At 41.7% G+C, this 24763-nt stretch overlaps 1 protein-coding gene across 3 annotated transcripts in view; it reads left to right on the top strand.

Annotated features, from left to right (window-relative positions):
* The window catches only part of CAND2 (cullin associated and neddylation dissociated 2 (putative)), a 51584-nt gene that overhangs the window by 2489 nt on the left and 24332 nt on the right, over window positions 1-24763 (top strand). For 2 of the 3 annotated variants that reach the window (XM_074198518.1, XM_074198521.1), the window contains exons 2-3: window positions 16340-16483; window positions 21948-22102. In XM_074198518.1, coding sequence (XP_074054619.1) covers window positions 16340-16483; window positions 21948-22102 — 299 coding nt within the window. Of the gene's footprint in view, window positions 1-242; window positions 332-16339; window positions 16484-21947; window positions 22103-24763 lie in introns of those variants that run through there. The other variant, XM_074198520.1, reaches the window with a different exon arrangement.

The raw sequence follows: 24763 nt of genomic DNA, 5'->3' as shown, positions 1-24763 counted from the left end.
GCCCAAGTTCCAGTCCCACTGCTGACCCAGATGGGACCCTGTGACCATGGGCAAATCTCTGAAGCTGCTTGTGCCCCACTAACCCCCAGCAGCTCCCTAAACTGGCTGAGTTAAAATGGAAGGAGTTTCTACACTGCAGTTCCATGCAGAGAAGAAATGAAGGTTCTAGTTCTATACTCCGCCCCCAAATGGAAGAGATAATGGAGTAGATAGAGACTCGTGTTAAGAGAACCAGAGAGAGAGATCTGTGAAACTGGCCTGCCCAGGGGACAGGGAATGAATGGACCTTCTTCCCAGCCCACCCTGATCTTAGTTAAGCCCTGGAAATGGGGTGAGTCCCTGGGGTCCTTCTTGTGGGTCTCCCTGCTGTGAACTAGGGGTGGGAAAAGCTGCCTGGCCCTGCCAGAAACTTGCCCTACATGGACCAAGTTGCCAAGCTGGACTGCCTGCTCCTCCGTACATACCACTGTTTATGGAAATGCAGAGTCAGCCTTGTGTCTCTCAGCCCAGGGCAGGGGTGGGTCTTGCTGCCTGGTTTCCAGTGAGGCCTAATAATGTGCCTTTTATTATAATAATCCCTTACACTTGCGTAGACTATTATACTTTTCAATAAAGAGAGCTTCTACTTGGGCAAAGTGATTTCCTCTAAGTTGGAAACTTGACAGTTTCTGGCTTACTTTTTTCCATGTGACTTAGAGTAAGTCACCCCCTTGCCCAATTCCAATGATATTCTTATCTTTATAAAAAGGGGGGAATCCGCTGGCTGATCCCCAAGGTCCCTTCCAGTTTATTAAAGTTTTTCCCTCCCCCATTTTACAGATGAGGAAACTGAGGCTTTGAAAAGTTAAATGGCTTGTATTTAATCATGCAGCTAGTCCATATCAAAGCTAGGACACAAGTCCAGTAAGATTTTAGAATTGAAGGTCTGTAGTCTTTCCACTATACTGTAAATAATCTCAGGTATTATTTCTGAGATCTGTCAACCTCTTAGCAAGGTGTATGGGTCAGGGCAGGGATTATTGTCCTCAGTTGTACAAATGAAGACAGTGAGTCAGGTTGATATCATGGTAGAGAATCTCAGAGTTTGAGTTGGAACCTCAGGGGCCTCAGTACAGCTGGTAAATAGAAGGAATCCCTACTGTATCATATTGGGGCTGGGGGAGAGCAACACACTGGACCACACATTAAAAGACCTGGATCCTAGTTTGGATTCTCTTTATGCCCTTGGACAATAATATTGAGTTTTTGAATCTCCCATTTCCTCCTCTGTAAAATCAAAGTATTAGATTAGACAACCTCTGATTTTTTTTTTTATTTGGGCAGTGCATGGCAGAACTGGGCCTCCTGGCCAGAGGTCTTCCTCCTGTTTTGATATCCTTTGGGATCGATAACACTCTCACCTAGCTTGACCTAGCCTAGGAAATGAGCAGGAGGGAAAGTTATACTAATTACAAATGGAGAAACTGAGGCCCAAGGGGGATGCTAGCTCAGTTTACTCAGAATCCCCTGGTTCTTAACTGTTATATTGTACCCTCTGGGATCCTTGGACTGCCTAGAAGACATTCTTCTTTTGTTCTTATCGCTCACTTGCTATCTGGTGTCCCTGGCCAGGCCAGCACATTCCATCTTCTGTGCTGTAGAGACGAACTGCCAGCCCAAGGCCATGTCATAGTCTTATATTTGGCTCCTAAAGGCCCCTAACTATCCTCACCATGGTGAATATTTGTACCAGGAGGGCCCTTAATAGATGCTTCCATCTATCTCATTTTACAGAACATTTGGTCTGTCTCTCTTGTTTTACAGATTACAAAACCAAGTCCCTTGCCCAAGGTCACAGAGTAAATTAGTGGCAAAGTTGGGGATTAAAACACCTCTCCTGACTTCCAGCGAGGCTTTTTCCCCTCCATATCAAGGGCTTTTGACTTAGAAACCTAGAATAACAGAGCTGAAGGACATCTTAGGATTTAACCGATCCAGTTCTCTCATATAGATATAGGAATCAAGTGTCCGAGAGGAGAAATCACTTGGCCAAGGTCACTCAACCACCAAGTAACAGATACTCAAGTCTCCAGACTTTTCCATTAAAAATTCCAGCCCTGGAATGTAAATCTAGACCAAGCCACCTGTCAACAAACACTTCCTATATTGAATAGAAGCTAGGTCTGGATTAAACACAGAATGCTGCAACTAGAAAGTTTAAAACTTGTAGATGCTAATTAATAAATTCTACTTAGTAAATATTTGTGATGGGACACAGAATGTTACACCTGGAAAGAACTTTGCCATATGCAAGAGAAGAGGGTCCTTAGAGACCACCGTTTTACAGATGATGAAATTGAGGCCCCCCCAAAAGGTAGAATGCTGCAACTAGAAAGTTTAAAACTTGTAAATACTAATAAATAGATTCTACTTAGTAAATATTTGTGATGGAACACAGAATGTTACAACTGTTACATGTTACTTGGCAGGTTTAGGAGAGGAGGGTCCTTAGAGACCACCATTTTATAGATGATGGAATTGAGGCCCCCAAAAAGGAACATTGGACAGACCCAAAGTCACGGAGCTAGAGACTGACAAGGCTGAAGCTATAACCTGGAATTCCTGCTCCCCCTTTAATATTCTTTTCTCTGGTCTGGCTTACTAATTGCTTCATACATCAAGATAGGAGTGGAAAGAAACCCAGAAGCCACTGGCCTCTGCTCAAAGTCGGCTCCTAAAATCGCTGGGTCTCGGGCCATTCCTGGCACCTCAAAGGCAAGAATAGCAGGGAACTCTCTCCCTGTCTTTCAATCAGAGCCAGGCAGCCGTGCTCTATAAATAACTTAAAGATGGCATCCGGATGGAAGGCCTGTTGGTGTCAATCTGAGTGGTTGCTGCTGATGTCCCTAGAGGGAGGTGCTTTTTTTCTTTATGGGTTTTCCAGATGTATTTTTGCTCAGTGTCCCCCGATGAAGTGGAAAGAGCTCTCTGAACTGGGAGTTAGGAGACCAGGCTTCAAATACAAACTCTTAACTTTTATTTTTTTTTTTAATTTTTGTTTTATTTTCAATTTATAGGCATTTAGTTTCTCTTCTCATCTCCTCCCACCCTCATTGAAAAAAAGCAAATAATGCATAGCTGTGCAAAACAAATTCACTCATTGACCATGTATCTCATTCTACATTTTGAATCCATCATTTCTCTATCTGAAGATGAATAGCATGCTTCCTCATTATTCTCCCAGAATCATGGGTGGTAGTTTAATTGATCAGTGTTCTTAAGGCTTTCAGAGTTGTTAGTTGTTGCAAAGTTTTATAAATTACTCTCTTAGTTCTGCTTACTTCACTCTGCATTAGTTCATACCATCAAACAATAAATATTTATTAAATATGAGCCAGTCACTATACTAAGTGCTGAGCTTCCAATCTGATGTCTTTCTTTGAAAATATTCCTTTCATTATTTATTATGAGACAATGGTATTCTGTTACATTCATAATCCCTCATTCCATTATAATATCAGTGAGCATTTATAGAGCAATCAAGACTTTCAAAGAATTTTACATTTATTATCTCATTTGATATTTGCAAAAACCTTGTGAAACTGGTATTTATTATAGTGTTTATTATAGTCCCCATTTGAAAGATGAGGAAACTGAGTTAGACTAAGGTTAAGTGACTTTCCCATTGTCTCATAGATTATTATCTGAGGTCTTCCTCATTTGAGGTCTTGTGCTGTATTCACTGTACCATCTGAGGAAGAAGGATGCTGGAAGGATGTTAAATGTCATATAGTGCTACCCTCCAATTTTACAAATAACATCTCTGGGGCTCACTTTCCTTATGGAACGTTATCAAGTTTCCATAGCAAGTTAGAGGCAGAATTCAAATCTAGGTCTCCCTTCTGTGACCAGACCAATGCAAAGAGGTTGCAGAGTTTGCCCCTAACCTCCAGGTCCCTTCTTGCATCTGATCTTTCCCATCCCCACCATTTGTGTTCTTAATTGGCTTCCAATTCATCTCATCCCCAATCTGCCCCTCTCTCCTGATTCCAGTGGAAGCAGATAAATCTTCCCAGCATTACCTGCTTGTCCATAAGGTCTTTCAGAAGACCTAAAAGACTTGAAAAGCCAATGGATTAATTTTTTAAAAGTTTTGTTTTTATTGATGCCCTTTGTTTTTTATGTCACATTAATTTCCAGACATACTCCCACCCCTCTTCTATCTGGTCCCTTGTCACAACAATTTTAAGAGTTAAAAAAGGCCATTGAACAAAACCAATGAACATCCAGACTACATCTGGTTTCAGATTCAGTTCCTACATCCACAATCACTCACTCTACAATGGACAATATAATAATAGCTAATATTTATATAGCACTTATTATATGCTAGTTGCTTCACAATTATTATTTTGTCTGACCCTCATGATGAGGTCCTATTCATTATCCCCATTTTCCAGATGAGAAAAGTGAAGCAAACTTCACTTGTGAAGTGACTTGTCCAGGAGACACAGCGATTAAGGGTCTGAGACTGGATTTGAACTGAAGACACCCACACTCCATCCTAAGGGAGGGCAACACATTTACCCAATTTTCTTTGGTTAAACTTGGTTGTTTCTTTTCCTGGTTCTGCTCACCTCACTGCATCAGTTCATCTAAGTCTTCCCATGCTTCTCCACATTCTTCAAAGTCATTTTTTAAACTGCAATAAGATTCCATTACATTTATATCCCATTTCTTATTGAGTAGGGCCCCAATATATGGGAATCTACTTTGTTTTCAATTCTTCACTACCACAAAAAGTTATGTAACAAATATTTTGGTGCATATAGGACCTTTGTTTTAGTCTTTAACCTGTCCAAGAATGGTGAAACTTCTGAAGTGTTATGGACTGTCTAAGCAAGGTTCAGAGCCAGAAGAACCTTCCTTGGCACTTCATCCCTGAGCCCCTCTTTGCCAGCAGTGCCCTCCCTAAGGTTAAATGATGTCTAGGTCATACTTGAGTGCAAACATCAGAGAGAGAGATTCATTCTTCTAAAGGAGAGCAAAAACCCAGCAAACAACTTTTTATTAAGCACTCTGCTTAGGCCTGGGGTGATACAAGAGTTTAAAGGACATAGATCCTACCCCTACAGAATCTGCAATTGCCATTGGGGATAAGACACAGGCAGAGATCAATATAATACCCAGCATAACAGGTGGCTAAAAAGAGACAGTACTATGGAGTAGTTGAAGGACTGGCAGGCTTTGGAAGTCAGGAAGATCCGGGTTCAGGTCCTGCCTCGATAAATCAAAGCAGTATGACCATGGTTGAATCATTTAATTTCTCTGAGCCAGAGGAAATTCTCTGAAACTAGAAATTGCCAAAAATTTGTCAAATTATCAAATTAACACCGCATTAATGAAATCAGAAATCCAGAACTCCCACCCCCAGAAAGTAAGACAAAACTCCAAAACCTTGACATGATGTTAGGAAATTACAAAATAAAGGACTATGGGAAATCTGCTTGGGATATTAATACTGATGGTATTAATCTTATTTTTTTTTTTAGGTTTTTGCAAGGCAATGGGGTTAAGTGGCTTGCCCAAGGCCACACGGCTAGGTCATTATTAAGTGTCTGAGGCTGGATTTGAACTCAGGTACTCCTGACTCCAGGGCCAGTGCTCTGTCCACTGTACCACTTAACTGCCCCCAGGTATTAATTATTAGAAACATTCATTGATGCCTTCATTCTCTCAGACTTCTCCTTATCTTTCTTCCCTTCAAGTCTTTTCTCATCTCCTATTCATTTTGTCAACTTCTTGTATTGTCTTCTACCTATCTACCCTACTTGACCAAAACTCTCCTCGCCAAGGTTACCAAGTCTGTTGTGACTATTACCTAGCTGTGTGACCTTGTCACTTAACCCATTGCCTTGCAAAAACCAAAAAAAGAAAGAAAGAAAGAAAAAAAATAGTTCCTCTTTCCTGATCTCTCTGTAGCCTTTGATGTTGTTAACCCTTCTCTCTCTTTCCTCCAAGACCCTTTCTTCTCCCTGCTTTTCCTAAATGCTCCATCATGATTCCCCTCCTCACTGTCTGGACATTCCTCCTTTCTTTTCTTTGATGAATCATAATCTGTTTCTCATAGAACCTGCTATCCTGAGTCATCCTCTTTTGTCTCTAGTCTCTGTCTGTCTGTCTGTCTGTCTGTCTGTCTGTCTGTCTGTCTCTCTCTCTCTCACATTAGTTCTCATGGGTTTAACCATCATCCAGAAGCAGACGACTCCCAGATCTCTGTTGACAGTTGCCTAGTGGACTCCATCTTCAACTAGAGGCATCAACAACTCATACTCAACATTTCCAAAGCTGTACTCATTATCTCCTCCCCCTCTCCTCAGCACATCCAACATGGAAACATCCACATCCAACTGCTCTCTTAATTTCTCTTATTTCTTTTGAGCACACCACCATCCCTCCAGTCACCCATTTCACAGCCTCTGTGTAATCATTGACTCTTCCTCATTCTGCTTCTCCTTTATATTTAATCAGTTACCAAGTCTTGTCCAATCTCCTGCCCCAGTCTCTCACCTGTCTCCTCTTTGCGACCTATACAGTGACCAACCTGGTTCAGATCCTCATCACCTCTTCCCCAGTTTATTGGAATAGACCCCAGTTTATTGGAATAGACATCTGCCTTCAGTCTTCCCCCTCCCCAGTCTATTTTTCCTACAACTGCATCATGGTTCAAATAATTATAGAATCATAGGTCTAAGGCAATTTGGAAGAGATTTAGAGCCTGTTCAACCTCTTCATTTTGCATGTGAGGAGCACAAGCCTGCAGACTTATGACTTGTCCAAGGTCACACAGTAACTGGCAGAACCCAGATTCAAATTCAATCCAGATTTCCTCCTCCCAGTGTCCTCATTATTGTCACACTCCCCATTAAAGTTGACAAACACTTCATCTATGTATATATCCATTCTACATCATTTTGGTTAATGGTTTTCACTGATCATGTTCCTTATTGCTCAAGAAGTTTCAATAGCTCCCTCTTGTCCCCAGGGTAAGATATAGAGTCCTCTGCTTATTTTATTTTAAAGTCCTTCACAGGACTCTTGCTATTCCTCTCCTTCACTGGCTCCATTCACAGTCCAAAGGACTTGTTTGCTATTCTCTATAGAGGAGAATAGGCTTTATTCATGGAGCCTGGAATGTACTCTTTTCACCTCTGACTGTTGGAATCCCTAACCGCCTTCCTGAGATTGGCTCATAAAGGAAGTTTCTTCTGATCCCCCTTCTACCACCCCATCCCCTCCCCTCCAAAAATAACTTTGCCTATGCTTCATATAATTTATGTTTCCAAATAATAATATCTACATATTACAATTTAATTACTATTTAAGATTTGCCAAACCCTTTTGTTTTGGGTATTTTTTTCCTCTTTAATTGAATTTTCCCTGGTTAAAAAGCAAAAATAAATTTAAAAATAGGTTAAAACCTGAGTTCCAAATTCTCTCCCTTCCTCCCACCCCACTCCCCTTCATTGAGAAAGCAAGTTATTTTATATAGGGCAGAAATGTAGTCATGAAAACATTACCACAATAATAATTGTAAGAGTAAACATAAACCCCTCCCCCAAGAAAAGAGAAACCTCAAGAAAAATACATTAAAAAAAGTATGAATCGATCTGTATTCAGAAACCGTCAGCCCTGTCTTTAGGATGAATAGTGTTCTAAAGTCTTTCAGAGTTGTCTTGGGTCCCAGTATTGCTGAGAAAAGGTAGGGCATTCACAGTTGATCTTCCTACTACATTGCTGTTACTTGCAAAACACTTTTGCAAATGCTATCTCATTTGAGATTTAAAATTTTTTTATTAATTTTAAACTTAAATATAAGACAAAATATTTTTCATGTATAGCAGTACAACATAAAAAGGTTCCATATAAAACCTTGAACTTCCATTTTACAGTTTGCTTTTTTGAAAAAGTATTTAATAAATACTCTACATTGTTTTCAAAGCTACCCTGCTTTTCCATGCTCCCTTCTAAGTTTTCTTTCATTCTATGTTTTGCACTTTCCCCCCCTCTTCTCTCCCCACCCTCCATAGAGAAGGCTATTATTAAATGCAAATAGGTGTATATTTGTAAAACCATACTATAAATACTTTTATTTACCAGTTCTTTCTTTGATCATGGATAGCATTTTCCTTTGTGGATCTTTTATAGTTGATTTGAATATTTATAATACTCAAAATGGCTTTGTTATTCAAAGTTATCCTTGGAAGAATATTGCTTTAAAAAAAGAATATTGCTGTTATTGTGTATAATGTTTCTTAGTTCTGCATATTTCACTCTTCATTATTTCATGCAAATTTTTCAGTGTTTTTCTAAAATCAACCAGCTCATCTTTTCTTATAGTACCGCAGTATTCCATCACAATCATATTCCATGACTTGTTTAGCCTTAAAACGTTTCCTTACAACAACCCCGTGAGATAGGGGTATTACTAATAGTATTGATTTGTGATAGTGATATTATTTTTTTTATTTTTTAATACCAATTTAATTTTTTATTCTCATTTTGTACAAATTTTTTTTTACATTAATAAAATATTCTTGTTTAAGAGTAAACAAAATACCCCCTCTCCCCCATGAATATAGACTTGCTTGAGTGATAAAGTAAAGGGGAGAGAAAAAAAATTAAAATAAAAAAATAGTAATAATTGTAGGTATGGCCAGGTGGTGCAATGGATGAAGCACCAGCCCTGGAGCCACGAGCACCCGAGCCCACATCCAGCCCTGTAGACCCAACAATCACCCAGCTGTGTGACATGCAAGCCACCCGATCCCCACTGCCCTGCAAAAACCAAAAAAAAAAAAAAAAGGAAAAAAAAAGACCAAAAATAAAATAAAATAGTAATAATAGTAGGGGTGGCTGGGTGGCAGACAGAGCATTGGCCCTTGAGCCAGGAGCACCCGGGTCCAAATCCAACCTCAGAAACCCAAAGATCACCCTGCTATGTGATCCCAGGCAAGCTACCCAGCCCCACTTGCCCTGCACCCTCCCCCAAATAATAATAATAATAATAAATGTACTTCAGTCTTTGTTCCAACACCAACAACTCTGTCACGGGTGGATCACATTCTTTATGACAAGTCCATCACAAAAGTTACTTCCATATTTTTCCAATGCTGCCATTGCTGATTGCAACTCCCTCCTTTCATATTTCTCCACTACCATGTACTATATTTCTCTCTCCTTTCACTCTGACTCTGCTGTAGGGTCGCTGAGTGGCGCAGCAGACAGATTCCCTGGTCCTGGGGCCAAGAAGCCCTGAGCCCCCATACCACCCCTTAGGCCCAGCATCCACCTGGCCCTATGGTCCTGGGCAGGCCTTCCATTCCCAGCCCCTTGCAAGAAGTAAAAAAGAAAATGTGTTATATCTGACCACTGTCCCCTCATGGTCCATCCTCTCCTCCTTTATTCACATCCCCACCCCTTCCCCCTGCTCCCCCCTCCTTCTTACTCCAGATGCCTATACCCCATTGAGTATATTTGCTGTTTCCTCTCCTAGCCACCTCTGATGAGAGCAAAGGTTCCCTCATTCCCCCTTGCCTCCCCTCCTTCCATATCATTGCAATAGCTCATCGTAATAAAGAAAAATCTTATTCTATGAAGTATCTTGGCCTATTCCCCCTCTCCTTTTTCTTTCTCCCATTATATTTCCCTTTTTTTCTATTGACTCCATTTTTACACCATATTTTATCTTCGAATTCAGCTTTCTCCTGTGCTTCAACTATAAAAGCTCCCTCTACCTGCTCTATTAACTAAGAAGGTTCATATGAGTATTATCAGTGTCATTTTTCTATGCAGGAATACGTGCAGTTCATCATCATTAAGTCCCTCATATTTCCCCCCTCTCCTCCAGTCTCCATGCTTCACTTGAGTCCTGTGTCTGAAGATAAAACCTTCTGTTCAGCTCTGGCCATTCCAAAAGGAAAATTTGAAATTCCCCTGGTTCATTGAAAGTCCATCTTTTTCCCTAGAAGAGGGCATTCAGCTTTGCTGGGTAGTTCATTCTTGGCTGCATTCTAAGCTCTTTTGCCTTCTGGTATATTATATTCCAAGCCCTACGAGCTTCCAGTGTAGTTGCTGCTAAGTCCTGTGTGATCCTGACTGCAGCTCCATGATATTTGAACTGTGTCCTTTTGGCTGCTTATAATATTTTCTCTTTGACTTGGGAGTTCTAGAACTTGGCTATAATATTCCTAGGGGTTGGTTTTTTGGGATCTCTTTCTCTGGGGGATTGGTGGATTCTCTCCATTTCTATTTTGCCCTCTGCTTCTAGGATATCAGGGCAATTTTCCTGTGGTAATTCTTTGAAAATGATGTCAAGGCTCTTTTCCTGATCATGACTTTCAGGTATTCCAATAATTTTTAAATTATCTTTCCTAAGTCTGTTTTCCATATCAGTTGTTTTTTCAATGAGATATTTCACATTTTCTTCTAATTTTTCATTTTTTTGGTTTTGAAGTATTGATTCCTGATTTCTATTAAATTCATCAGTCTCCCTGAATTCTATTCTTTGTCTGAAGGATTTGTTCTCATCTGGCCAATTTTTTAAAGCATTCTTCTCCTCAATAACTTTTTTGTTTGTTTGTTTGTTTGTTTGTTTGTTTGTTTTTAGGTTTTTGGCAAGGTAAATGGGGTTAAGTGGCTTGCCCAAGGCCACACAGCTAGGTAATTATTAGGTGTCTGAGACCAGATTTGAACCCAGGTACTCCTGACTCCAAGGCTGGTGCTTTATCCACTATACCACCTAGCCGCCCCTCAATAACTTTTTGAACTGTTTTATCCATTTGCCCTAAGCTGGTTTTTAGCATGCTATTTTCTTCAGCATTTTTTTGGATTTCCTTGACTAAGCTGCTGACTTCATTTTCATGTTTTTCCTGCATCTCTCTCCTTTGTTTTCCCAGTTTTTCTTCTAACTCCCTCATTTGATTTTCAAAGTCTTTTTTGAGCTCTGTCATAGCCTGAGCCCAATTTCTGTTTTTCTGGGAGTCTTTAGATGCAGGAGCTTGTGTTTCCTCTTCTTCAGACTGAGTATATTGATCCTTCTTGGGATCATGGATAATGTATTTCTCAGTGGTGTTCCTCTTCTTTCTCTGCTTGCTCATTTTCCCAGCCTGGGCCTAGTTTTGGGGTACTTCCTGAGCTTTTGGGACATTCCCACAAGGGTCTCAGTGTGTGAGGCTCTGTCCTCCCTCCTGTTCTGTGAATGACCATAAGCGCCCCCTCTGCCATGGGGCTGAGGTGGGGGGGGGCGGCCTGTTGTTCTATGGGGGGCCTAGATTGCGATCAGGATCTGAATGTTGTCAGAGAGCCAGAGTCCTGTTCCAGGGGCAGAGGACAGAGCTCCGCCATCTCTCTCTCTTCACTCCCCTCCCTCAGCTCAATGGGCTCATGGCCTGGGGGCTCCTGCTTACCGGCTCCCTGCTTCTGTTCCTGGATCTGGGCTGCGGAAAGACCAAGCTGCTCCCTGTGTGCCCCGAGGGCTGGGCTCCACGTGCTTGCTCTGGCAGAGGTCCCCCGCTGTTCCCCCACTTTGTGCCCGGTGCTCCCTGGGGTGCAGCTCAGGAGACTCCCCCGCTGCTGTAAGCCTCGGCTCCCAGCACCCTGGGCCTGCCTCCGGGAGGCTGAAGTTCTTTCGCTCTGGCGGGCCACCCCTCTGGTGGTCGCCCCTCCGACCCCCTCTGACCTGGGGGAGCAGAGCCTTTCTGCTCCTTCCCAGGTTACCTTGAGTAGGAGAACTGCCTCTCTGGGTCCCTTTGTGGGTTCTGTCTCTCGAAAGTTTAGTTAGAGTCCTTAGTTTAGAAGTTTTATCAGAGAGCACCTAAGACTTGATCCTTTCTTGTTTCCATCTTGGTTCTGCCCTCTGCAACCTGTGATAGTGATATTATTACTACATTTTACAGATGAGGAAGCTGAGATTTAACAGCTTGCCTTAAAAATTAAGACAGCTGGTGGTAAGTGTCAGAGACAGATTTGAACTCAGAGTTCTTTCTGATTCCAGGTCCAGTGTTCTAGCCACTATCACCCATCGCTTTCCCTTCCATGTTCTCTTTTCTCCCCTTCTCTCTCTCCAGAAGAATGTAAACTCCTTAGAACAGGGATTGTTTTGAGTTTTTGTCTTTGTATCTTAGCAGTTGGCTTGGTTTCTGGAGCTTAGTGGCTGCTTATGCCCTTGTTGACTGAATGAATGTCAGAGGCAAAAAGAGAAGATTCTGTAGAGTATGTGACTCAACACTGGCCTCTTCCAACATCCCAAGCAATGCAGCACTTTACATAGGAAACCCTTCAGTATCAGAGAGGGATTGTGGGCTAGTGGAAGGAACACCCACCTTGGAGTCCAAAGCCCTGGATCTGCATCCTGGCTAGATGTGTGACCTGTGCAGAGCCTCACTTTTCTACTCTGTAGAATGGGAACAATGTTCACCCTATCCCATGAGCTCATCAACCTTTGTAAGTCTTTCTATGACTAGGTAAACCATTGCCCATATAAATGAGATACAGGTAAAGGTGAAAACTTCTTTCCAACATCTTTAAAAAGAGAGAGTTGGGGGTGGCTAAGTGACGCAGTGGATAGAGCACCAGCCTTGGAGTCAGGAGTACCTGAGTTCAAATCCGGCCTCAGACACTTAATAATGACCTAGCTGTGTGGCCTTGGGCAAGCCACTTAACCCTATTTGCCTTGCAAAAACCTTAAGAGAGAGAGAGAGAGAGAGAGAGAGAGAGAGAGAGAGAGAGAGAGAGAGAGAGAGTTGGAAAAGATGAGCTTTAAGGGTCCATCTAGCTCCAAATCTGTGATGAAAGCTTTTCAGGTCATAACTCAGCATATCAAAGAGGATAGGGCTCTGGATCTGAAAGTCCTGCTCCAGGCTATTAATTAATAGCTGTGTGATCCTGGGTCTGGTATCATAGCTCCTTATTAGTAAAGTGAGGAAAGTGAATCACAGTCCCTTCAGCTCTGTCATCTGTGATTCCATAAAGAGCAACTCAATGGCACAGTGAATGAAACTTACTTTACTTAAAATCACAAAGACCTGAATTCAAATTCAGTCATAGATATTTGCTAATCGTGTCACCTTGGGCAAGTAAGCAATACTATTTTACCTCAATTTCCCCAACAATAACATGGGAATAGGGGCAGCTAGATGACACAGTGAATAGAACACTGGCTTTGAAGAGAGGAGGACAGGAGTTCGAATCCAGCCTCAGACATCTGCCACTCACTAGCTGTGTGACCTTAGCCCAAGTCATTTAACCCTGATTGCTTCACATTCAAAGTCATCTCGTCATCCTGATACATATCTGGACACTGGGAGGATAAAGTGATGCTGGTGACTTAATACAGCACTCCCTCACTCAAATTCAATTCGTGTGTTTGTCATGGCATCACCTCCCTGATGTCTGATCTTCTTCAAAAATGAAGGACAAACATTATACACCTTAACAACAAAGTAGGGTTATGATCAACCTTGATGGACTTGCTCACTCCATCAATTTAATAATCAGGGACAATTTTAGGGGATCTGTGATAGAGCATACCATCTGTATCTAGAAGAAGAACTATAGAGTTTAAACAAAAACCACAGATTATTAACTTCAATTTTTTTTTTTAGGTTTTTGCAAGGCAAACAGGGTTAAGTGGCTTGCCCAAGGCCACACAGCTAGGCAATTATTAAGTGTCTGAGACCAGATTTGAACCCAGGTACTCCTGACTCCAGGGCCAGTGCTTTATCCACTACACCACCTAGCTGCCCCATTAACTTCAATTTTTTAGAGTTGTCATGTGTAGTACATAATTTTGCTATCTCAACTATTTTCTTTCTTCCTTTTGGATCCATTTCATCTATCAACACATTCAGTTTACATATCATGGAAGCAAATGTAAAGACTATATCAGAGTGCCTTCTGTTGGGGGAGGCGGGGAGGGAAGGAGGAAGAAAAAATTGTAAAATTCAGAACTTTGCAATAAAAATGATTGATTGGTAGACACTACCATTATATGTAATTTGAAAACAAATAAAATATTTATATAATTTAGAGCAAAAAAAAAGAGAAAGAAAATGAAGGATGAACATCATCATCAAAATGGGAATAATAATTAATAACAGCCTCTCAGAGTTGTGAGATTATCAAATGAAATAATTAATCAGATTATAAATTCCTTGTGGACAGGAACTATCTTTTGACTTTTTGTGTCTCCAGCACTTATACAATGCCTGGCACATAGTAGGTACTTAATAAATGCTGATTGATTGATTGATCTGAGGTTACTTTGGAATGAAATTAATTGGGTCCATTGTCTCCATGCTTCCCTTCACCAAAACCTTCATCCTTCCCTTCGCCAACACCTTCATCCTTCCCTTCACCAACACCCTCATCCTTCCCTTCGCCAACATCTTCATCCTTCCCTCCACCAACATTTCTATCCTCCCCTTCACCATTGTCTTCATCCTTCCCCTCACTAACATCTCCAGCCTTCCCTTCACTAACATCTCCATCCTTCCCTTCACCAACGCATCCATTTTTTCTTTTGTCTTATATCCCAGACCACGATGACCTCAGAGATGGCTGGTTGCTCTGAAAAAGACATTTCTGCCCACATGCTGAACCTATTTTTGCCAACAATATCATGGAGAGGAAGTCTTTCTCTACCAAATCCAAAGATAAAATGATTTGTCCAGGGTCATTAAAAAAGCACAAGTGAGATTCAAACCCTGATTCTCTGACTCCCAAGTGCAGAGCTCTTTCCACTGCATCACTTTCCATTGCTCATCATGTTTCTTTAAGAGATAATTCTTGGTGGTCTAGAGAACGGAGCTGTAGATTTCAAGTTGGAAGGGCTGCCTTAGTTTACCCCCAAGCTCTTCTACTTTTACTTTTACTGCCTCAACTACCATGGACAATCATGAACCTCTGAACCTCAGTTTGCTACTTCCTCCCTATAGGATGTACTCTATAATGTTCAAGATTTCTCCCAAATCTGAAATACAGTGATTTTTACAAACAGCCAAAAGAGCCATTTATTAAGTACCTACTAGGCCCCAGGTACTGTGATAGGCCCTGGTGATTCAAAGACAAAAACAAGGCAATCCCAGTTCCCAAGGAACATAGGGGTGTGTGGAGGAGGCAGTGTCCTGCTGCTGAGAAATCTAGAAAATACTGAGACGACCCTTGGATCAGGCATTTGATAAATCATTGGTAACCTTGGGAAAGGGTAGTTTCAGTGAGTGATGAGATCACAGGCCGTATTACAGAGAGTTGAAGTACGGGCATGGGAGGATAAAGGGAAATATTGATAACCTTACTTTATTCTTTAGGAGTTGGGTTGTGAAAAGGAAGATACAGGACAGTAGCTTGAAGCACAGGCTTCAAGGGTGGGAAGATCTTGGCATGTTGACGAACAGTAGGTGAAAAGATAGCGAAAATTAGGGAGAGAGGATATAATTGCTCCCAGAGGAGAGGAGGATCAAGGGTGTGGTTAGAGAGGTGAGGAAGGAAAAGGACCACCTTGTTCTAAAGTCCAGGGCAGAGTTGGAAAGATTGGAGGACAGATGTGGTAAACTTGAGTAGGAGTCAGGTAACCCGATTTAGCAATTGGCCTTTCCCAGTCCCTGACCTTCCTGCCTTTGACCCTGCTGGACCCCCATTCCCCACCTCTAGGTTTTTGGGATGTTGCTCTTTTTTTTCTGTGATCCCCACTCCCGTTCTGGATTTGACCCTGCTCTTCTTAAGCTCTTCTGCTTATCTTAAGCCTCCTTAGACAGCAGCTAGTTGGCACAGTGGGTAGAGCACCATCTTCCTGAGTTCAAATCTGGCCTCAGACATTGACTTAGATGTGTGACCCTGGGCTAGTCACTTAACCTTGTTTGTCTCAGTTTCCTTATATGTAAAATAAGCAGAAGGAAATGACAAACCACCTTGGTATCTTTTGAGTTAGGCATGATTCAGCACAACAACAATGTCACTACAATTTATGGCTCTGGAGAAATTTAGCCTGGAGAAGAGAGACTTAAAGGGGTTGTCTTCAAGTATTTGAAATGGAAGGGGGATTAGACTTTGGCCTCCAAAAGTCAACCAAGAGCAATGGATGTAAACTGACTGAAAAGTTGAACATCAGACAGATCTATCTAACCATTAGAACCATCCAGTTATAAAAGGGGCTGCCTAAAATGACTTGTCCATTGTCATCTATCTCATAAATATCAGAGGCCGGATTCAAGCTCCAGTTGTCTCCTTAACTCTACTCTTTCCGCTGTAAATTTCCAGAAAGCCAGTAAAAGCCCACACCTAACACTTCCTCTCCTTGCAGATTCATGGCCACCAATGACCTGATGTTGGAGCTCCAGAAGGATTCCATCAAGTTGGATGAAGACAGTGAGAAGAAGGTGGTGAAGATGTTACTAAAGCTTCTAGAAGATAAGAATGGAGAGGTGCAGAATTTAGCAGTCAAATGGTGAGTGGGGGAATCTGAAGAAATCATCATATGTTCTCTAAGATAACTTCATTCATGGGGCAGCTAGGTAGCACAGTGGATAGAGCACCAGCCCTGGAGTCAGGAGTACCTGAGTTCAAATCTGCCTCAGACACTTAATAATTACCTAGCTGTGTGGCCTTGGGCAAGCCACTTAACCCTATTTGCCTAGCAAAAACTAAAATAACTTCATTCATGAAGAGAATCAGAATAGGTAAGGAAGGAATCTCCTAGAAGGAAATGAATGACTCTCAACCAGCAAAGTTCCAAGAAGTGGAGATGGGGAGCACCCTTCTTTAAGAAAATAGAATGCTTCTAATAGGAGGAAAGGGTCTGTCAAGAGAACCGGGGAGGTCAGAATGGTAGAAGGGACAATGCTCTAATAGTAATGTCAGATACTGTGGGACAACTGGTGCCTTATATACTTTGCTGACCCCCTTAGAATGTAAGATGGGCCAGTATTGGGGCAGAGGGCACAAACTCAGTAGGCTGAGATCCTGGGAATGTACAACAGTGATGACAGATTGAAAGAGAAATGAATTCCTGTGGGTCACATGTTGAATTAAAAGCCATAAATTGACATCTGCTAAATTGTATTCTATTTTTATTTATTTTATTAAGCATTTCTCAATTACATTTTAGTCTCATTCAGATCATTAATCTGACACCTGTATAGCATTTCCTTCTCGAAACTTTATCCCCTTGAAAGATTCTAAGCTGAAATAGAGCTGAAATAGCTTCCTTCTAGCCAACTGGCCTCCTTTGGGGATTCATCTCTATGGTTTCTCCATTTAATAATACTCACTTTCTAATTTTTATATTCAGCATATCCTTCAAATCCATCAGTGGTTCTTTCTTTCCACTCCCCCTCCCCCCGACTCCACTAGAACTAGGCTCTAAATGGTTTGTCTGAGACACAGAATTAAGTTTATACTGGTCTACCCACATTCTCTCACCTAGTCATCATAACCAATGGCATGAATTTGATTGATGGTTGGTGGGATTGAGGCTTCAGTGTGGAATGGAGGTAGGGCCAGGGCTTGGGGGCAGGTCACTCTTGGTTGTTGACCCCCTTCAGTTTGTCAACATCTTCCTAAAATGTCTCTCCCAGAAGTGGACACCATTCTCAGGGCACACTCCGACTGACCAGGGCACGGGACTATCACCTCCCTGTATTTAACACCATTACAATCAGCCTGACTATTGACTTGTATTGAATCTTGCTTAATCCATTTAAATGCCTACATCTTCACATGAACAACTGTCTAGCCCCATCTTCTCTCATCCTGTAATTGAACTCAAATCTATAACTTGAAATTTAATATGAGACAAACATAATCTTCTTATACCTGTTACACCTTTCTAACTGGCATATTTAACTTGGGGTCCAATAATTTAATATTAAAGATTTCAATAACAATAGTTCAATATAAATAGTTTCTTTCATTATCTTTTGCATTTTGTTTTTGTTTTTATAAGGCAAATGGGGTTAAGTGGCTTGCCCAAGGCCACACAGCTAGGTAATTATTGTGTCTGAGGCCAGATTTGAACTCAGGTACTCCTGACTCCAGAGCCAGTGCTCTATCCACTGTACCACCTAGCCTCCCCTTTTGCATTTTTTTTGTATTTTATTTTATGCATTAAAAATATTCATCTGAGGAGTTTCTAGGTTTTGCCAGACTCACAAAAGCATCCAGGTAAACAAAAAGTTAAGAACTGTTATTCTAGGCTTTCAGTCTCTTCTTCATTCCTAATTCTGGCATCCAGGATTTTTATTATCCCATACAATTTTGTCACTGACAGTTTTGATAAACATGCTGTCATTTCATTCATTCATTGATAAATATATTGAACAGAATAGGACCAAGGACAGAGCCTTGGAACACCTTCATTTAGAGAACTCCCTTCAGATCAATATTGAACCATTTGTTAGTCATGGTTGCTTTCTTGGACCTACTTTTCCAACCAGTTTCTGAATCCACCTGATTGTATTTTCACTCAAGCTGTTTCACTCCTCTTTTCCATTTTATCAGGACAAGCTGCCAAGAGATGTCTGTAGAAATCTAGGAGGATTTTTAAGACTAGAAATTCAGCCAAAAAATGAAAATGGTCTTTGTCTGGTCTGATTTTTCCTGGCCAATTCATGCTGTCAGTTAGAGTGATTTCCTATTAATAAAGAACATCCCTTTATTAATCTGCCCTGGAATTTTGCCAGGCATCAGTCAATCAGACAACATTGATTAAGCAGTTCTTTGTGGAAGCATTGTGCCATGCTCTGGGGATATAGACAAAGACAAAAAATTTGGTCCCTGCCTTCAAGAAGTTTACATTCTAATGGGGGAGAGACAAATATGCAAGATATATTAATGGAAATGGAACTGCTCAAAATGCCAACAGCTTGCCACAGTATTTGAGCACCTACAGGCTTATAGGACCGTCTTTCTCTCCATGTATTTTTCTTTTAATTGGGAATAGTTGTTGAATGGTAGTTCTGTTTACTCTCTTACCATTTTTAATATTTTCTAAAAATTTAGTATGAATGAAACCAAATAAGTTTGCTTAGTACATAAATATTTAAATTTAAATTAGTTAATTTCTTAGGATTAAGAGTTTGAAGAGAAGGGCAATTAGGTGGCACAGTGAAGAGAGCACCAGGCTTAGAATCAGGAGGACCTGAGTTTGAATGCAGCCTCATATACTTTCTAGCTATATGGCCCTGGCTAAGTCATTTAACCCCAATTGTCTTATCCCTTCCCTTCTGGGGGAAAAAAAAGCTTGAAGGGGACTTCAAAGCCATCTAGACCAGTGCTTCCAAACTCAAATGGAACTAGGGGCATATAAACCACATCCTAGGCTCCCTATGAGCCTCATATCAAGTGAGAAAACCACATATCCACATTATCCATGTTATATGTAATTTTGTTTATTTTATTAAATATTTCCCAATTACATTTTAATCTGGTTCTGGCTACACAGTTTGATACTTCTGATCTAGATCTGTTTTAGAAATGAGGAAACTGAGTTCCAGAGAGCTGGAGTTTCCCAGGGTCATACAGCTAGTTTTAAGGATCAGAGATAAGATTACACTCAGTTATCTTGATTCTCAATCTAGCACTTGGTATCCAGTCAAGAGATAGCTGGCTCTGTGGGTTCAAATCCTCCTGTCCCTGGAATCTATCTGATGCTGGGCAGACCACTTAACTTAGCTGGGCTTCAGCATCCTCATCTGAAAAATGAGGGGGTTAAGACTGAATGGGTATCTGAGATACCTGAAGGAAATTAAAGATGGGAGACAGAAAGAAAAAGAATCTGCATGAAGACTAGAGGATAGAAGGACTTGTGTACTGACCCTCCGCCCTTCTGGGGCTTCTTTGGCTGCTCTTTTACTTTGAGTTGTATGTGGCAACAGTTGGCACTCTCTTGGTTCTTCTCTCTTGCTTAGCTTTATGCCTTTTAAATCTTCCCAGATTTCTTTGTATTTCTCATACCCATTGGCCTTAATTGCAACTTTGTGTTCTGTTCTACTAATAATGTCTTTTATTTAATTAATTATGTATTAATGTATTTTATTAAATTAATAATGTATTTTATGTAGTAATGCAATTTATTTATTGTCCTTCCCGATAAATGTTTTGATCATATTTATTCAGTTTGTTGTTCCTAAAGGTAATGTGCTATGAAAATCTTTTTGTCTACTTCTCCAAAATCAATCCTATATTGGCACTTGCAGCATTTGCCCAACTAGCCGATGTCACCCTTCGATCTTCATCATCCCTCCATGCCAATGTGGTAGCCTCCTTTGGGCATTCTTCCATTTTTTCCATCTGGCCTATACTCATTAGTAGCCTTGTTTTTATGAGGTCTGTGATTTCACTGGAACTCCCTGAGAGAAGACTATTGTCTCTATTATCAATTACCTGTCAATACTTACCCTGCAACCTAGTGGCCTAAAGATTAATCTGGAGCACCAACAGGTTGACTCTTTGCTTATAGGCAGATCTGACTTCAAGACTGGCTCTGTGTTCTCTAGAACCCTTCCTTTCAGTCAATGATAGACACCACACTGCTTTTCCCCGATGGCTCCTCATGGAGATGTTGGGTGATAGATCGCCTCTGCAACTTTCTAACTCTATATAGCAGCCAACATTAAACTCCCTGGAATGCCTGGCCATCCACCTTGCAGTTGCCCCCTTGAGACCTGGAGGCCCTCCCGTCTGCCTTACCACTGAAACCTCTCTTGGGTTTGTGTCTCCCTTGCTAACCCGAGCTCCTTGAGACCAAGTTCCTCAGGGCTGAGAAAAGAGTCAGCTCTCACAGGAAGCTCAGTAAATGCTTTTTATTCATTCAGTCCCTAGAATCCTCCACCAGATTTTTGATTCAGTCTGTCTCTTTTTGAACAGCAACTTCCACTCATGGATTCCATCCCCCAGTTCTCAGTGATATTTGTGAGACAAATTTACATCTTTGTGTTAAGAACTCTTAAAAATAACTCATTCCACAGGTAGTCATATTTCAACTTGTGAGGCCAGGGTTTATATTACTGCCCTTCTAATAAATTGTCAAAGAATCTCTGTAGTTTTTTAATATCATCCCAATACTGAAGTAGCCTTATGATTAATTGAATAGGAAGAAAAGAATGAAATGGAATGAAAGAACAAAAAATAGGAGATAAGGCAATCATTAGTTCAGATGATGGATGATCTTTTACATATCCCAAGTTGGAAGGGGTGGTGGAAAAGAGAAAAGAGAAAAACCTCTTGAGAGAAAGGTGATGGCCTTAATTATAAAGAAGGAGATACATTTTTGGACATGACTAATAATTGTGTTTCACGTGATTATTACTTATTACAAGGATTTTGTTTTTCTTTCATTTTTTCTTTCCCTTTTCCTTCCTTTCATTTTATCTTTTGTCCTTTTGTCCTTTCTTTTTTTCAAATTGAGAGTGGTGATAAGAGAGAAAAAATAATAAATGCTAATTAATTATTTGAAGAAGAAAAAAAAGGAGATAAGGATAGACAGAAAGGAAATAAAGTGAGGGTGGGGAGGAAGCTAGTATAGACCCTGGACTCCCAGGATTAACCCAGGGGTTACCATTCCATAATCTCTTCATTTAAGCCCTGGGTAGAATGCCCACTGAGAGAGTCAAAGGAGCTGAGTTCAATTCTTATCTCCTACACTTACTATCTGTGTACCCTTGGATACTCCCTAGACTCAATTTTTAGTTCTATTATATGAGAAGGTTGGATTAGGTGGCCTTTCTGTCCTTAAATCTCATCCTAAGAGTCTAGCAAAATGGTAATCCAGAGAAATCTCTAATACCAAAAATAGGAGTCTCTATTATTGGGAGATCTGTAAATTTAGTCTAGATTCCCTGGCAATGAAGAGGACTCTTTGAGGGTGAGCATGCCATTCCAGACCTAGGACTGTTGTCTTCCTTCTCTTCTAGCCTGGGTCCTCTGGTGGGCAAGGTGAAGGAGTACCAGGTGGAGACCATTGTGGACACACTCTGCACCAACATGCTGTCTGACAAGGAGCAGCTCCGGGATATTTCTGGCATGGGCCTGAAAACCGTCATCTCTGAACTCCCACCTGCATCCACAGGTACCCAACCCCATCCCCCTCGGTTCTAGGATTTTGGGGGGGAGTACAAGTTAACTTCCATTGCCTAGAAAGGTTCTGCCTTCCTAGGATTCTAGATTTAGATCTGGGAAGAAATTTTAGAACCAACCCCATCATTTTACATGTTGGGAAACTGAGGCACAGAGCTGCAAAGAGACTTGACCAACTGGGTTTCACAGCTATGAATCTGAGGCAAGATTTGAACCCATGTCCAAGTCTAATGCTCTGTGCTTGTGCACCACTTGCCTCCATCCCACTGCCTTCAGATAAAGGACCGCACCTGAACCAGCCCAGCTGGTTTGTGGTCTCTCCTGTATGTTCAGAGGGCAGCAGCTGCAACTTGGAGAATAATTCTTCTTTGAGGAGGCTAACCTCAATCCTTCCTGCTCCTTGCCCACCCCCCATGTTACGAGAAGTAACCGTCATAGTGACGGCCCTATGTTGTTCAGTCATTTTTCAGTTGTGTCTGATGCTTCAAGACCCCATTTGGGGTTTTCTCGGCAAAGACACTGCATCGGTTGGCCACTTCCTTCTCCAGCTCATTTTACAGATGAGGAAACTGAGGCAGACAGGGTAAGGGACTTACCCAGCTGGGGTCACATGGCTAGTAAGTGTCTTAAGACTAGATTTGAACTAAGGTCCAGACTCTAGGTCCTCCACTCCATCCAGTGCCCCACTACCTAGCTGGACAGTAGCTCACACTGTAACCCTTGGAGGCAAGGGGACCGAGAATTGATATTTGCCTGAAGCAGTGTCTTGGAGTTTGTGACTTGCCAGAGGTCCCGAGCCCAGGCCCACTGCCCCCTTTCGGTTCAGCCTAGTGAGAAAAGAAGAGCAGCTCCCACCTCAGAGAGAGCAGGGCCAGTAGGCCAGATCCTGCCTTTGAGCCTTCTCCCAGGGTCCGGCCTCATTCAGCCCCTTCTGGAAACTCCCGGCTCGGCACAACCTCCAGAAACCAGCTGATAAGCAAAGCAAGGAACCAGGCCTGTCACTTTAGATTGACGCCAGCTCGGAGCTGCCCAAGAGAAATTTCTAGACTATTGAGATAGACTCTGGACCTCCTGCAGCATGATTTCCCCTCTACCCATCCCTTTCTCTGGGGACAGAGGGGCTTTCTAGCTTTGAGACCCTTCCTGTTCCCCTGCCCCAGACCTCTATCTGCTGGAGGGAGGCTGAGGCTCCGGAAGGGGCTGACTCACCAGGGGACTACCCTGGCTTGGATCAAGACATTCTGAGGAGGGGGCTAGCCTAACTGGGCCCTTTACCAGAAGAAGGTGAGGCCTGTGGATTGTCTAATAATGGATTGTTCATGGTCACAACTGCCCTCCTAGACCCCGAGGTGGTGTGAGTAGATAGAGAGCTTGGACTGGAGTAGGAAGATTGAGTTCGAATCCTTCTCAGACACCAGTTGTGCTATACTGGGCAAGTCACTTAACCTCTCTTTGCCTCTGTTTTCTCATCTTCAAAATTGGAAGAATGATGGCACCCAGCTCACAGAGTGGTAAAGATCAAATGAGGCAACATGGATACATGATACATGAGTGTGCATATATCTATATCTATACACACACACACACACACACACATAGATAGATCTATAGAGATATATACACAATCTTTTAAAACATAAAGCAGATTATAAATGCTTCATTGTTGTTTGGTTTGTGTCTGATGCTTCATGATCCCATTTGGGATTTTCTTAGCAAAGATGCCGCAGTGGTGCACCATTTCTTTCTCCAGTTCATTTGGCAGATGAAGAAACTGAGGTAGATGGGGTAAAGTGACTTGTCCAGGGTTATAGCTAGTAAGTGTATGAAGCTAGATTTGACTCAAGTCTTCCTGTCTCCAGGCCTGACCTTCTACCCATTGCACCATCTATATAAATATCAATAAACATATAGCCCTATATAAATGCTAGCTTTTAAAATTATCATTGAATTGAGCGTCAAGGGAGCCAGGGTTTTAATGTCAGCTCTACTCTCCCCCCCTCATTACCTTGGTTTCCTCCTCTGTAAAGTAAAGGGGAAGGTCCCGTTGATCACAGAACCCCGCTGTCCTTTCACCTCCTAGACCTTTACCAAGACTGGTTCCAGTCGCCTCAAGAAGCTTTACGGGGTTTCAGGGTGATGGAGGAAAACCTCATTTATCACACTCGGGTTTTGTTTAGGTTGGTGCAGCCACAATTGCAATGAAGGAAAAAATAGTTATTACCTGCTCATTGTGCTATGCACCAGGGATGCAAATGCAAAAAAGGAAGATAGGGCCTGCCCTGTAGGAGCTTACATTCTGGCCAGGGGCAATAACATATTAAAAAATAAAATAAGTAAGAGGAGGAAAGGAAGGAAAGTGCAGCGGTGAGACCAGTGGACTTGTTCTCTATTGGAGGATCCCAGATCTAGACCTGGAAGCATCTGTAGGGGTTACCTAGTCCAGGAACACCCCCATTGTACAGATAAAAACTGAAGCAGGTGGCAGAGCCAGGGTCTCCTTCTCTAGATATTTCACTCTTCCCACCATCTTGGCTCATACTCTAAGTAGCTGTGCAAGCTTGAGGAAGTCACCAGTGGCAAAGCAGGAATTTGAACCCTTGGCCTCCAAATTTCTACTCTTTCCACAACCCATCCTTTCTGATAATGGTTTTAC

The sequence above is a fragment of the Macrotis lagotis genome, chromosome 8 (genome assembly GCF_037893015.1).
Source record: "Macrotis lagotis isolate mMagLag1 chromosome 8, bilby.v1.9.chrom.fasta, whole genome shotgun sequence".
NCBI classification, from domain to species: domain Eukaryota; kingdom Metazoa; phylum Chordata; class Mammalia; order Peramelemorphia; family Peramelidae; genus Macrotis; species Macrotis lagotis.
Note: the sequence above shows the minus strand (reverse complement) of the source record. Positions and strands in the feature narration are given on the sequence as shown.